Genomic DNA, 16,429 nt, shown 5'->3' with positions numbered 1-16,429 from the left:
AGAATAAGATTTAATGAAAGGTTTGGCATCATTGGGAAGGGTTTTAAAATAATTAAAATATGTTGGGGAAGGCTTTAAGTTATAGTTTTATAAAATTTATTTTATAAATAATATATTAATAATATTTTCCAGACTCGTAAATATTTTTCCCTCAATAAAAACCTGCAACATTGCTCCTAACAAGCCATGTTTCAGCAACATGCTGCTGCTATCCAGTTGGCAACACAAACAGCATTGCTGCCTCTGCTGCTGCTGCTGCTGCGTTTAAGCCAGTTAACCCATTAAAGCCTGCTATGCCGGCGTCGGTATTTTACCTGGGCTTCGTTACCGAGCGAATTGGCACCTGGCATTCAGTTGCGAGCAGCGCGGCGAGCGAACAACAACGAAAAACTCGGTGCGACGCGATTTGAATTTATTTGTATTGTGTTCGCTAGAACCCAGAGAATCTCTCAGAGAAATACACAGAGATCTCTGGAGGGAGAGATCTCTAGAGAGAGGGAGATCTGGCCGGGAATAAACATTTTCCTGGCAGCTGCACAAAACTCCGCCGCTGCAGTTGCAGTTCGCACGCGACGCTTGCCACAACGTGAGGCGCACTTCGAGTTGGATTTTCATTTGGCTTTTCTCGGTTTTCCACTACGTGTTTTATTTGTGCTGTTTGTGTGGGAAAATGCGACAAATTATCCGGCTTCGTTCATTAAAAATACAACGTTTTGTTGCTGGTAATTGAGCGGCAGCGGCAGTTGCTTTTGTTTTGCCTTTAAAAGAGTGAAACAGGTGCGTGAACCAAAACCGAATCGAGTTGTTACACAAAAAAAAAAGCGAAATATATATAAAAAACAACCACCAAAAAGAGCAGCAAGCATAACTTGGCTTCTATAAAAATCTAAAAATCATTAAAAGTGCATTAGTTAAGCCAGGCTTTCCAAGAAAACTCATCTCGCAGAGGCAGAAGTTCTAAGGCCTTTCATCAGTCAGCCCAGCAGTCCGTCAGTCCGTCAGTCTGTCAGTCTGTCAATCTTAATGCACCTGCAATGACTCGTTAAAAACTCTATAGTATATAGCTCTGAGATGCCCCCTAATGCCTTCCGGACCTCGCTGCCATTAAAGAGAAACAATTTCGCACTAAAAACCAACCCACGTCGGGTGGCCAAAGTGCTTTATAAGACCAACAGCCCATAAAGTGATCTCGAAAGAGTCGGCAGAATGCGGAATGTATGATAATAATAAAAAAATATATACATACTATACATATATATCTGGCAAAAGGCATACGTTTTTTGGTCAGTTTGGAGTTTGGCTGCAACGCCAACGCAAAATTCTCTGGACTTGCGATATTTGGTTTATGAGTTCTGTCATTTCGTGTGAGTGAGTGGGTGGTTAGCTTGGCTAAAACCTGGGGTTTTAGGCTAGTTCTAACCTTGGAATGCCTTGAGAGATTAGGATTTTTTTATTTTGCCACTCCAAGTGTGGTTTATGGAGCTTCAGCTGGGTTTAAATACGTAAATTTTAAGTGTTTACAGAAAATTACAGTCTTATAATTTCAGAAAAAATTATATAAATTATTTAAAATATTTTTTACCATTTTAAAACCCTTTTCTAAAGTTTAAAATCGAATTTATATAATATCCCAATGTTTTTTTTTATATTTTCTGAGCTTTGATAATTCCAAGAATGCTCTCATCCGTATGTGTCAGCAAATCCTCAGCCATAATTCATCATACAAAGTATCCCCTTTTTTTTCCTGTTGTTCTTACCATTTTGCATAAATGTCCAAGTCATGTCTCGGGGCCGTAAAACGTGCCTTTAATTTATCTAATAGATATTTGAACTGCCCATCACGGGGGGCGGCTGACGTGGAACAAATGTTGGCCATTTGACTGCATGTTCAGCATAAATGAGGCATTGAGCCCCAAAGGCAGCAACAATAATCGTTGTTTTAACCCTTTTCAGTTTGGCCGAAAAGGAAAAATGCTGCCAAGGCGCACTTAATTAACATGCAACTGGCAATGTTCGCGTAAACAAAAATGAAAACAACAACGACGACAGCCACGACAAGTTAACGACAACAACAAAACACGTTAAAAAGTGCAATCAAAAATTAAAAAAAAAAAAAAATCACAAATAACGAGGAAAACGTGAAAAACAAAGCAAGAAAAGGTCTCGTTTCTTCGCCAGAAGGTGACGACGATCGGTCTAAGTTTCGCCAATCAGTCAGCTAATGATGCTGCGACCGGGTGCTGCGACTGCGGATTCGCCCCGCAGCTGCTAATTAAACTGCAGCAGCAACTTTTAACAGCAACGACGATCCACAGCAATTACGGCGGCCACAGCAATAACATCCAAGCATTCTGGTATCAGCGGAAAATAAACCATAATGTGAGTATACTTTGGAAAACATGACCCAAGACTGAAGCTCAATAAAGCCATAATTACAGCGACATTTAGGGGAGATTCGCGTCCTTTTGTGGAGTTTTTTGTTGTCTTAAAAATACTATTCTCACCATCAATCCTCGTACAATATATTATCCTCAGACTTTGAACTAGTTGAAAGCTTCCTCTTTAATATTTAAATTGAATATTGTTATTTTTATATTAAAGACTAGTATCTAAAGGGAACCTAAGCTAATTCTTAATCATAAATATATCCTATACATCTTACCCAAATACCTGAAAAAGGTTCACTATCCCATATCGATGCGTCCATTGCCTGCCATTTGGCTTTCTTTCCGCCTGCTGCTGCTGTTGCAGTTACAGTGGCAGCAGCAGTAGCAGAAAACAGCAGTAGCAGCAGCAGCAGCCACCCCATCGACTTTCTAAGCCAGTTGCCAATTTAGTGCATTTGGTGCTGATTTGGCCCGAGCGGCGGGAAACGGGAAAACTGGCCAAAACTGGCACTTGGTTGTCGCCAATTGTTTGCCATTGGGAAGATCTCTCAGACCGAGGCCCCAAGCAGCAGCCGGAGGACCGCAAATTGTGCAGATTGCAGAGACTCCAGACAAAAAACAGACGCAGTTGGAGGAAGACTGGGTCGCGTGTTTGACACAAATGCCGCGAATAGTTTTGAAGGCGGTTTGGCCCCACTGCGATTTATGGTCAAGACCAGCGTTGACTTGTGCAAACAAGAGTTGTGACTGGGTTTTGTATTTGTGTTTTGTGTTTTTTCCTACCATGTTTCTCTACTTCTTGGCTTCCTGTGACTGCGCTGATTGCGTTTTAATAAGCCTGGCCAAGATACCTTTCAGCCATTTGGTTGCATGCTAGGTTTAAGTAGCAGGAAAACCAATAATCAGCCAAAGACAAACACAGCAACACGCAAACAGAGAGAGAAGTTGGTCTGGCTAACTTGGCTCTCGTGCCATTCCGGCCAGGCAATGGGTCAGCATGGGTTAAAGTTGCCCAGCCATGATGGCCTCCGGGCTAATACCACCGATATCTATTGAGTGAAATCTCGCCTTCGATTGTGTTTTGCCTTTCAATGAGCTGAATAACCAATGCCAGACAATTGAAAGAATGCTTCTGATCTTGTGTATAAATAAGTGAATATAAAGGCATAAAGAGAATTGTGGTTTTTAAAAGATAATTGATCATTTGTGAGAGATAAAATCTTAGATGAGGAAAGTATCTTTAAGATACTTCAGGGTATCCTGATTTCAGTCAAAAGCTTGCAAAGCAGTGAAGAAGCCATTTCCGATCCTATAAATCATATATATTCTTGATCAGCATCACCAGGCGAGTCGATCTAGCCATGTCAAAAGAAAAAATTTTTTTTTAGAATTTTTTGAAAATTTTATAAGGGGTTACATTATTAAAATTTTAAAAAATTCACAAAAATATCAATTTTTTTTAACTTTAAATTTATAATGCAGTATTGTTAACCTAACAAAAACTAGCACAGAAAATCTTTCCAATTTGAAATTAATTCATTTTTGGCCAAGTTATGATTGATTTCCCAAGTATACAAGGGTATCCCAACTTCGTCTTCACCAAGTTAATATTATCTATTCTTTTATTATTTTTCTTTTGTTATTTAACATAATAATTATCACAAAATATCAAGTACCTTCATCTCACCCCATGTAAAATGTCAAAAAATATTTTAATGGCCCGAAAACCCTAAAGATAACTCGTTTACATAGATTATAGCTCTCTCAATGGTCCATTCATGTTTTTTTTTTGATGGATTATGGTCTATAATAGAAACCTTTTTATTTACCCACATCAAGTTTGCATAATAACAAATTCCATTTGCAGCCATCGATCTTTGAAACAATGGGAAAACCTTTATTGTTCCGCTAGAGTTTCCATTCGAAGGCGGCTTTTCCGCTTTGATGCCAAAAGATCTATGGAATTGGCTGCGACTTGGGGCAATCGCAGTGGCTATTTGGCAATTTGTCGCTGAAATACGGCAAGTGTTTGGCTTAGATGCCAGGCATAACTAGCTGAGTGTAAGCTGAGGCAGCCTGTTGGCCAAGATCGATTGGCTGCGGCTGGTAATAGGCTTAAGACTTTAAGCGATTGGGAAATGCATTCAACTTCGAATGCCATTCATAAGCCATTGGCCACGCCCCGTTGACCCTCGGACCACATGAACTTGGCTAATAAAATAAACAAATAAACAACATACACACAAGCCGCCAATAAATGTCCGACAGTGCAAAAAGGCCATAATAATAAACTTAAATAGACAGACGAAAAAAGCCTCCGACTTAATGCTTACAAATTTGAGCGTTAGCTTCAAGTTGCAGCGAAAAAAACACAACAAGAACTGTCGGAGAGACGAGGGCAATAACAAGTTTTTTATGCGCTCCACTGTGCTGTGTCTAAGCTTTGTTTTAGCGGCACTCATTAGCCAAGTTATGAACACCGCCGCCGCTGGAAATAAAAAAACAGTAGCAGCAAAAACAAACAAACAACAGTTTTGCGGGTACAAAAAAGCATACAAAATATGGTTAAAACGTTTAAGCCAATGCAGGAACACTTGGTGCTAAGAGTTTGTGGCCAAAAAATGATTAAAAACAGGGGCATAAATATTAGAAAATATAAAAATGTATAGAATTTATGTAGAAATTATGTGGTTACAATATGCAACTTGGTTTCCGGGTAGAATTTTTAATATTATTTGGAAAGGATCTATAAGATCGACAGGAATGCATTATAATATAAGAAATTATATTATAATTAAATAAGTATAAGTCAGACAAAATAGATTTTTATCTGTCTCAAGACGGCTATATATCCTCAGCCATGATTCCTATCTCCCTTTCTGGACATTCCAATCCTCTAGAGATTTTTGTGGCTCCCCTTGAGGAATATAAAACAAAACATTAAACTTAAGATAACCATTTATCTTCATTTTATAGCTTAACTACAAAGCATTAAATAAACTTTTAGCACTCTCTGTCTATTAGAAATTCGATGCGTTTTTCCTAAGCATTTTTTTGTAAAGCATTTACTGGTATAAACGCCCCGTTCCCATGGCCCACCCAATCCAAACGGATCGAAATCGAGCGTTTCTAATACACACACGTTCGTCGTAATCAATTAAATGAAATCTGAGCCGGGCTTAGCTTAACCGAAAAGCGTTGTTTGGGGGTTTCTAAGTTTCTAAGCAACAATTGCTACACTACAAAGTTGCTACGAGGAGTCGTGTCACAAGCAAAAAAAAACTGAAAAAATTGGTTTCTCTTTATATAGTTTTTTTGTTACTCATTTTTGTGGCATTGTTTGAGCGATTTGTTTGAATTTTGCCGCCCGACTGCGAGACTGGGGGAAGATGCCTCGCCAGCTTTTTGGGTATTTCTTTTTGAAAGAGTCTCTTTTTTTTTTGCCTTTCCAGGGCTGTGTGTGTGGCTTGGCCTTTTATCCCAGTCACGCTGCAAAGTTATTTGCGCCGTCGCGTCGTGCAGGGACCAAGTTCTCTTCTCTGTTATTATGCCAGCCGGTTTCATCGTCATCATAAAGCTGGAACAGAACAGAAAAAAAAGTCAAGCAAAAGCTAAGGTACAGATAAAAAACGTCTTGGGTCTGCAGTTTTCGTCTGGTGGTTATCCGAGCCCTCTCACAGTCTTTTGATTTATGCAGTTGACGTCGTAAACTGTTGCAGTTTCTGTATTTTGATATGGCTTAGCTTGGGGAGGGTATTTTTTGAGGGAAAATATATTTTTTTTAAATAATTTAAGCCTCCTATTAGGTGACATACCAATTTAATTAAACTTTAAGGTAGATAATTATTTAAAGGATCCAATTACCAACAAAAAATTAACCCAAAAACGCTGCCAGATTCTTTTGTTCTTATTTAATTATTAAAAGGATAACAAACAAGAAGGAAAGCTAATTTCGGCAAGCCAAAATTTGTATACCCTTCCTGTTTGCAGCTGGATCACAGGACCAAATTTGAATCTATCTTAATTAAGCCAAAAAAGCATTAATTTCAAATCGGAAAACAGTTTTAAGCTAGTTTTTATTAGCTTAAAAAGTGTGCATACTGAATTAAATATTAAAAAAAATTAAATTTTCTTTTAATTTTTTGAACATTTTAACGATGTAACACCTTAAAAATATTTGAAAAATTTATAAATTTTTTTTTTCTTCCCAAAATGGCTTAAAAGATCCGCCTGCTAAAGCTGATCAAGAATATATATGATTTATAGGCCCGGAAATGTCTCCTTGACAGTCTAAAACAATAATAACCTTCAAGAATATCGCAAATCTTTGAATTCTTTGAACAAATATTTATCCATCTTTTATATAATAATTTTTGTGACAAATCAAAACTTATTCAGAAAGTTTATAATACCCTGCCAGATTATAAAAATGCATTCTTGGCTTCACAAATTTTTATTCCGAGCGAAAAACAAGTCTCAAAGCTGCCAATATTGAGTTATTCATCGTTTGGTTTATTTTGACTAAAAAGTAAGTCAGAAAGCTCGTTATGAATGCGACAAGCGTCTGGGTTATGTGTGTGCCTGCAATTGGCAGGTAATTCATGTAGAGTCTGAGCGCTTTTTTGTTTCGTTTTTTTTATATTTTTTTGGAGGTGGTTTTGCGATGAATGAAATCAGCTCTCAGCCTTGCGAAGTGCTTCCGCTCGGCGGCTATTATTATTATTATTTTTATGTCTCTGTCTCTGCCCTGGCCGGGTCTTAATGTTCAATTATAATTTGTCCAAAAGACCGACACTTGGAATGAAGGTTAGACATTGGCGAATTATGCTCTGGGGCATAATTTCAAGTGTTAAGATACATATAATGAAATTACTTCATTCGCATTGTGGCCGAAGCTGTTGAGGTGAGTTGATTTCCCATTGTTGCGGTCAAGTGGGCTAATGACTCTTGGTAACTCGAGATGCTGGCCATAAAAGTGTGATTTGTGTAATAGTTTTTTTGGACACGCCAATTTATTGCGATCCCCTGCTCGGAACTGTCAGCGGCATTCCAGCGCCTATTTCTGCGGCTATCGAATATCAATTTTCAGTTTTCGAATTCCCCCAAGCCTCGTTTGCATTTGACACACAAAACAGCCTAAGACAAAAGGTTACTTCTAACGATGCCGAGAGTGTGGGGATCGATAAATGCTGTCACCTTTTTTGCGTTTCGCATTGGACTCCAAATATTTGCATAAATTTCCGTAGAAGCATTCCCCCCACCTGTTGCCTGTTACCTGTTCCAAAAAAAAAAATGCGCAGTTCAAACCGGGGCTTCGTTGCCTCGAAACTCATTTTCAAATTTTTGTTTATGCGCTCACGACTTGGCCATAAAGTGCTTGGAATATTTGCAAAGTCTGACTGGCTTTGGCTTTACTTTTTACTTTCACATTTCCAATTGAAATTCAATTACGAAACCCGAAACGCCCCCAGAGGGAAATCAATGCAGAAAGTGTTAATATTTATTAATTGATCGAGGGAAGAAAAAGCCAAAAGCAACAATTAAAACGGGGAAGTAAAGGCTAGGCTTTCAGGGAAATTTCATGTTTAAATGTTTAAAAAATTAAGAAACTATAGCTTTGAGAAACTACTTTGCTTGAACCTTTTCCCACAAATCAAAGCTAAAACTGCTTAGATTTATTAATTGCGGGGAGTATAAAAGGTCAAGATTAAACCTTGATTAATAGTTAATATCAAAGCAGAAATGTTAAAGTTTAAAGTACAACAAAAACATATATCAAAACCAAATAATAAAGAGAAATAAAATCAAAATAAATGTGAGAACAAACCTTTATAAATATTTCTTATACAATTCCCAAACCATTTTGTTTGCAATTTTTAAAGCTTAATGCTCCACCAAGCAAATTAATTTCAGCCATTCAGCAGACTTTGATTTATCAGTTATCTGATTATATAACAATGTATTTATCCAATTAAGAGGCGGGGCTCAATACATTTGACTCTCTGTGGCATCATCGTCGTCATCAGTTCAAGTCGTTTTGTAGCTTGTCATATGCAAATTGCGTATACGCCCCGATGGCAGCTTAACGCAAAATGTCAAGCTCACTCTCACAATCTGTCACTGACTTGTCGCTTGTGTTTATCTCTCTCTCTGTGAAAAAAATAGTAATAAAAGGCAAGCGACTCCCCTGGAAATCTTTCTCTCATTAATAGTTGCTCCTCGTCTAACGAGCGTTGTCCGGCCAGGGGGAAATACTTGGCCAGTGATGCAATAGAGCTCCATGGCTTTGATTTACAGTCAAGATACGTACGATAGCCTCACAATTGAAGGCATTGAAATTGCATTAAGATTGTTGATAAATCGCAGTTTGAGTTTTGAGCTGGCAATAATAGATGCACGGGAAGAAATTTGCATTATGGTTTTTTTAATATTTGAGATATTAAGCTATTCAGGGGGTTTGATTATAGATTCTTCTATTACAAATGGTTGAAGTATATTTTATTTTACATAATTACAAGCTTGAGAATATGGAAATTTAACTGAAAAAGCCACATTTGCTGAGACGGCACAGAAGCTTTTAGTTCTTCTTAAAAATTCTAGAATTTCTTAATGAACACCTAATTTACCATTTCCATTAAAAAATCTCTAAAAATTAAATTTACTTTTTAAGTATATCTCTTATAAAGCTCCAATTATTTTCTTAGTGTATCACGAGTGGGTGGCGCTCAGCCGGGGTCGAGGTGCTGATGATGATGATCGGATCGTCAAAGGCGATCACCTTTTTCGCTTAACGACTTCAAACGTTTGCAATTAACTCAAATACTGTATTTACAAGCCACTCCCCCCACCCCCCTCGAATAGCTTCGATCTCCTATCTGGTCGTCATGGCTATAACATGGCTATATCATAATTTACAACTTCGACGGCGGCGGTCAGGCTCCGGCGCACGCGTTCACCGCAAACTCTGTTTTCGATTATGCGCCTCATGGCTCTCGGCGGTCCTAAGATTTCATCTGCGGCGGTACATATACATACATATATACAATGAATATATACCCCTGATCCCGTCTCCATAGCCTGGCCTTGATGGCTGTGTGCCCCCGGGCGGCGTTTTGTATCTCGCGCTTGCATCTTGTACAAGTATCTTTTGGCTGCCGCCTGCTGCTGCAGAATTTGTTAGCCTGTCGTAAACTGCGCCAAATCGCATAAATTATAAACGCCAAGCCCCGTTTATCGATATGCAAAAATACAAAAAAAAAAAGGAGGTATATATCGTTTTTTCCCAGCGAAAGTGTCGATATGCCTTGAACCGAGAACGGTTTCTTCGTGCCTTGCGGCCCGGCCGGCAATTTCTTTTAATTGATTTTCAACAGTCGTGTGAGCTTTTCCCAGTCTCCCTCTTTAAAGTCTAGACAACGACAACGCCAACGCATGAGATGTGGTTCGGTTGACAGGTGTTGATTGAAATGACCCAAAAAACAAGAAGAAAAAAAATGAATGAAGTAAAAGACAGACCAAGGAACAATGCCTTGAAGATGGAGACATGAGTTTCACACTTTTGGGGTGTTTATAAACAGCTGGGAGAAACATTTCAGGAAAACAACTCAATCACATTAATGAGAAGAGTCTCGAGGAGGAGAAGGAAAAATATCAAATGACTCGACGAGTTAAACTAGGGCCAAGGGGGTAAAATCTATTGTGAGCACTTAAGGGGGAAATAAACTGAGGAATTCTTTGTAGTTTTTGGTAATGTATCTCATCTTTTGAATACCTGAAAGTTCTGGTTGGGAATTACATTAAAAATGTATTGTATTAAAGTATTATTTATATGTACATACTTATATTATATTTTTAAATAGTTTTAAATTATAGAAAATCTAAGCTAGACTAGGCCTAGGAAAATATTAAAACGATTTAAACAGGCTTTTGATAACATGTACTTTCAAAGATTAAGAAATAAGAGGAAATGCAAATTATAATTATTATTACTATTATTTTTATACAAACCTCGAAACCCACTACAAAAAGAAAAAGACACCGCGTGCCTTCCTTTTCGAACTCTGCTCTGTAAAAAACAATAAATATAAATATACATATTGCCGGCTGTGACGCACTCGCACTCTGTGACAGTTCTGCCGATAAGATAACACCCGGCACGCACTCACATTGGTCAGGAAAACTGAAATATATAGTGTGTATATAGTGCTTACAATATGTCAAGTTGCATGTCATTCAAGTCTGGTAATGTACGGCACTTTAGATCTAAGTATGAACAGAAGACAATCAAGCAACATGCAACTTGAGAGATGACATTTCTGAAGAGTTCGATCATTAAAGGTAATTAAGGCACTTTTAGAAAAATCAATAAATAAAATTAAAGTTAATAAATACAGATGATTTTACAGAATTTTTGGGAATAAAGAACTGAAGGGAACCCTACAAATTTTGAGGATTTATGTAGCAGAAGAAGCCTAGAAGGCAGACGGAATCAATAAAAGCCATAAATATTCATTGTAATATTACAAGAACCTATATTTTAAAGGTATTTATTAGTACTAAATTTAGTACCTTAAACCTTAAATTAAGTAAATTATTCTATATATTTCCCAAAGCTCTAAAGTAGTCCAAGTTCTCTGACAACCTCGCAGAACGCTGCCACATTAACTGTAAGCAGCAATTTCCCGAGTTCTAATGACGCTCAGTCTTTGGTCTTCGGTTTTTCCAGTCTCTAATCAAAATGTTTGTAAACTTAATTAAATGTTTGCTCTGTGGACAACAACTATCAATTGTTGCACTATTTACACAATTGCCGCCTTGTAGGGTAAGTAACTTGACATCAAGTCGTTGTCGTTGTCTCTGTCGCCGGCTATCAGCAGATCGTCTATTGAACCCCAAGTGGCAGCCCATGAAATGATCGTTTTATTTCATAATTAGTAGTTGCCGCGAGCATTGATTTTGTAATTTATGTTAATCAGCCTGCCGGTTGTTGTTTTTCTACGGAAATATGAATATTGTATAAGGAGGCAACGAACAAATTTCATGCCAAGAGAATTTCTACAAAAATGTCACGGCTTCGTTTGTATAAATGTTTTACATTTTTTTGTTGTTTTCCGGTTTCTGTTTCTGTTGAAATGTTGCTATTCATAAACAAGTTTTGTGTTTTAGCCAGTGGATTTCACGGCTTTTAATTATGCGTTAGTGGACTCCCTCATTGCTTTTAATGTGGTTATAAATTGCCGCAATTATTAATGCGTCACACCCAATCGATTTTAGTTTCGCCGGAGGGGCTCTTCGCTGAACACTCACTTTTCCCGGATCAAAATATTTATTCTCAGGCTTAACTATGGGTTTCTTCTTTCTTTGGTTTTATGTCTTGTAAGCCTAATTATTCAAGAATTCAAGAACTTTATGGCCAGGCCGTGTAACACTCATTAAACTTGTCAACTCAAATTAGTTTACCAGAATATCTTTCTTAATGACCTGGTCGATCCGTCCGTCTGTCCCTAAGATATCTCACTTTGGCGTGTAGCAACTTTATTTCCCAACGCAGCAGCTTCTGTGTGTGATTTAATGATGCCTTTGGCTCCGACTCCAGCTGGAAGATCAAAAAGCCAGGATAGGGCGACACCTTTCTAAAATCATCAATCATGGCAAATGCTTCCGCTTCTAGCACTTTGCCGAGACCCCTCAGATATGGCGATACAAAAACAGATACCAAGTTGGCAGGGGTTACACTGTTACAAGGCTTACATAAAATAAAATGGTAGCTGTAAAAATTGTATCACAAAAATAAGGCTTTAGTACAGTCAATTTTGAACTATATAAAAAATCTTATTTATCGATTTATCATCGATATAATTTATATTATTGAGGGAATGCCAAAAAAGATAATTAAGTTATTGATCTTTCTTTATAGATTTTTAGAATAATATTTAAATAACTGAATTGTTGATAATTACATATATTTTTTCAACATTTATACCTTAAATTAGGTTCAGGAAATTGAATCGATATATCAAAGAAAATATCGATTTATCTCTTACAAATCACAAAGTTAAATTACAGATTTCCTATTCACTTTTTCTATCAAATTGGGAAGGCAGTATCATTATGCAAACAAATTCATACATTTCTACTATAAATCCTTTCGATATCTGATTTTCTCTTTGTGTAATCGCAAGTTTGCTTATCGGGCGTCCACACAGTTTTAGTTTTAGATTCGGAATTGGATTCGGAATCGGGTTGTTTGGGTGTTGGAGCGGCGGACTCGTTACGAACTGGTTTTCGACTAAGCAGTCACTTACTTATATTTATTAATTATCGTATCGATAGCTCTCTCGTTTGAGCTTGGCCCCGGGGGCTAAAAGCCAAAGCCAAACCCCCCGAAATACAAAAAAAAAAAACTACTAACAACAAAGATACACTTGGCATTGTCTGTGGGTTAGTTCTCGGATTGGTTTGTTGTTTAACGATCGTCAGCAAACAAAAAAAAAAAAAAAAAAAAAAAAAAAAGCGACAACCAAAACAAACACAAAAGATATACAAAACGCATACAAGAGCGCCCCAGCAGACACACAGATACTCGGTGAGACACACACACATGTAGTTACAGAGCATAAAGTTCAGGCGGCGTCGAACTCGTGAAGTTTTTCTCCCAGCGGCGCATTCAGTTCGATTCCGGCGATTTTCGAGCGCGGAGCGTTTAACTCGCACAGAAAAAAATACAACAAAAATACGAAAAAATAATATATAACAAGACGAAACTAAAACCGAAAAGCTTGTGAGTCAGCAACCAAAGTGCATCAGTGAGTGATTCTCTAAATGTTTCGTTGCCATGGAGTATTGAATCTCCAATGGCCTAAAAATAAGTGCTTCTATCAGTGAGCGAAAGCCAAAGCCAAATGCTAATTAAATTAAATTAAATGCCATTGCCGAAAGCCGGCCACTAAATACCTTTGAGAAGTCGCGTACGCGGTGGGCAATGACTCGTCTCGGCGATATGGTGCTTCCCGATTCCGATTCCCTCCTAATCGGTGGCTACGATGAGTCAAAGTTTAACGAGAAGATAACCCACCTGACGCCCACCGAGCAGGAAGCAGTCAGGCGCTTCTGGAGGTAAAAAAAAATGAGATAATGGGGCCAAGTCCCCAGATCAATATCGGGCAAAGATCCGATGTGGAGGGGTGAATAAATTGCGGTGGCGAAAAATTAAAAGCAAAAAAGAAACAACAGTTTATCGGATGTGGTTTTTTGCCTGAGCGTTGTGTGTGTGTTTTTTATGTTGTGCGGAGGTGTTAAAAGGTGTGAACTTAAGTGCGAGTTTTGTGTGGCAATGAGCTAATGTCAACAAATAAATGGCTATTTAATAACAAATCTGATGGGAACAGGAAACCTTAATTTATAAGCTTTGCTTTTGGGCATTTTTGAAATTGATTTGTAAATATTTAATATTGAATTTTTAAGGAATTCGTACTACTACTTCCTCTTTAATTCAGCAGAAATAATGTTATTGTTTTTTGTGGAATTCATTCTTTAAAAGCTTTAATTAGTAAATTGCCTTAATTTTCTGGGGATAGGTTTCTATTTTTAATAAATATACAAATTTTATAAATCACAAAACCAATACAAAATGTACAAATAATGTTCCAAAACTCAATGCATCCCATCTCGAAAACCTCATCCAATTATAATAATTTCAAAATATGACAGCGATCACATAAAAACACTAGGAAAAGGCGCAACAAATTGCGGCTAGACAAATGTAGAAGGCAGAACATAAAAACAACAAGTTTCGTGTATCATAATCATAAACACGCATATTAATTTGGTCTGCAATCCAAAAATACGCGATGCCGCAACCGTTCCACATGAATGCAACTTTTTTTTTTCTTTGGAGGCGGAGGCAGTGCGTCGTCCATGTCCCCTGGTCCATGTCCATGTCCATGACAGGCCTTTTCCATTCATGTAACATGCATACAAACGCAGGCAGCAGCAGCATAAATCAGTTGACGCATAAATTTTCATTTTACATAAATTTTCAAATCGGCCAAAAAGATGGAAACGTGAAAAATGAGTCGAGAAATATGGCAGCAAATTGCCAGACGGCTTTCAATTTGACTTTTGTACAACATGTATTTTATATAAAATATATATATCTATAATTTATTTATAATGTAAAATATTTATTTTGGCCAAAAACATGACAGGTAATTAATTGGAAGCCTCCTTGCTCAGGTAAGGCTAATTGCATTGGGACAATTTGGCGGGACTGCATTGCCTCCTCTTTAAAATGAAAAAACAAATTATAAATAATTGCAGTTTCCGCTTCCAGCAAAGTGGAAAAATGAAAAATGCTGCACGCATGTTACGTTTTTCCAGGAAAACCGAATGAAAATTGGAGTAGGGATCACGGCGGCGGCAAAGTTCACTAATGAGTTCTGCTAGGAGGGATTGGGTAGGGGCTGGACGAGAACCATTCCTCCACAGATTATTGGGGATTTTGTGGCGCACGCTCTTGCATATTTCCAAAGATGTTTCCAAATACCGAACAAAGCGGGCGACAACAAGAACTCAAAACGCTGACAGCTTGATATATTTTATTATAATTTCTTCCCTCTGGCAAGTGTGATTTCTATCTATAGCTGATCCTCTTTTTTGAGAGTACACAGGGAACAATTTGGGTATACAAAAACCATATTTTAAAGATGAAATTAAGTAGGATTTTTTGACCCACTTTAGTTTGAAAGTATAAGTAACATAAACGCTTTAAATAATAGTAAGTTAATTGAATTTGTACATAAAGTAATAAATAAAACAATAAATAAATAGTAATAAATATTAAATTATAAATAAAAATATACCCAATTTTTAATTCTTAGAGATTTCCAAATACATTCTAAGGAAACCCATTTTTAATCGAATTTGTTCTCCTACTTAAAATAGTTATAAACCCACTTTAAGCCCACAAATTACATCTGAATTTTCTCTGAACCTCATTAATATTAAAAATATTATTATAAATAGTTCTTTACCACATTTTTCTCCCCGTGCATCTGTGCATTTGTCACATTCCGTGTCGAGTGTGCCTTGCATTGATTTATTTTTAAACCTGATAGCAAAAGTAAATACACTCGTCGCTTCTCTCCTAGCATTTCGCAAGCGCCGCCTGGCTCTCTGCTCTGTTTTTTTTTGTTTACTCAGGCCCTGTAATCTTTTACCATGGGTCTTAAGATGTTGTTTTCTTTATTTGCCAATTTCCTAACAAGAATTTCTTCTTTTCCAGGTCGCTGGTTTTGCGAAGTCAACGCGCCTTCATTGAGGAAAATGGTGAGTTAAACAAAAAATACGCTGCGTGGGCCCGGGCCATAAAAGCCGAGTATAAAGTATAAAAACGTGTCTCAGACCCACATGGTGGTGGCGCTGGCATTCTGCAGCCACCAGATGGGATGTGGGTCAACCTAACGCCCGCACAGAAATTCGCAAAGCCGGGCCAACACCGACACCCACCGTGGTGTTAACACAATACACTTAACTTGAGGCCGAAAAGGCAAATTTGTCACTGCGGCGCCGTGGCAACAACGCACTTTTCCGAGAGACCAACTCCAGCCCACGCCGAATCAGAAAGATATATCGTACATTCGGACTTTTGACTCCTTTATGGAAATCACTTTTGGCAAGACCCACACTCCTCCCAGCTTTCCGCAAAAATGCAGCAGCTTTTAATTAAGCCAAAAACTGAGCCGCAAACTGGTTTGACAAATATTTTCTTTGGTATCAAAAATATCTGGCTTTTTCTGTTACCAATTTATGACAAGCGGATGCGAGTTGACAGTGGGCGTGGCCGGCTTTCGGTAGGTCATGTCTTGCTCACTTTTTCGGCCTCCGCTAATTGAAGCAATTCAAATGGGCAGCCATTTCAGCTCATTAGCCACACACGAAGTGTTTACCATAATTTTTGTGAAAAACCTAAAAACGCCCAATGTTTATGACACGTTGAAAAATCATTAAAAATAAAATACAAAAGCCATAAACCACTGCAGCAG

General features: G+C 37.8%; 1 protein-coding gene across 2 annotated transcripts in view; it reads left to right on the top strand.

The window, feature by feature from the left end:
* The first annotated feature begins 369 nt into the window (after positions 1 to 369).
* Kank (kank) overlaps positions 370 to 16,429 on the top strand; it is a 30,719-nt gene continuing 14,659 nt past the window's right edge. Inside the window, exons 1-3 of one of the 2 annotated variants that reach the window (XM_017163528.3) lie at positions 370 to 777; positions 1,954 to 2,379; positions 15,670 to 15,713. In XM_017163528.3, coding sequence (XP_017019017.1) covers positions 2,378 to 2,379; positions 15,670 to 15,713 — 46 coding nt within the window. In that variant the 5' untranslated portion in view covers positions 370 to 777; positions 1,954 to 2,377. Of the gene's footprint in view, positions 778 to 1,953; positions 2,380 to 13,104; positions 13,503 to 15,669; positions 15,714 to 16,429 lie in introns of those variants that run through there. The other variant, XM_017163526.3, reaches the window with a different exon arrangement.

The sequence above is a fragment of the Drosophila kikkawai genome, chromosome 2R (assembly GCF_030179895.1).
Source record: "Drosophila kikkawai strain 14028-0561.14 chromosome 2R, DkikHiC1v2, whole genome shotgun sequence".
NCBI lineage: Eukaryota > Metazoa > Arthropoda > Insecta > Diptera > Drosophilidae > Drosophila > Drosophila kikkawai.
The sequence above is the reverse complement of the archived record's forward strand: the minus strand, read 5'-3'. Positions and strand labels throughout refer to the sequence as shown.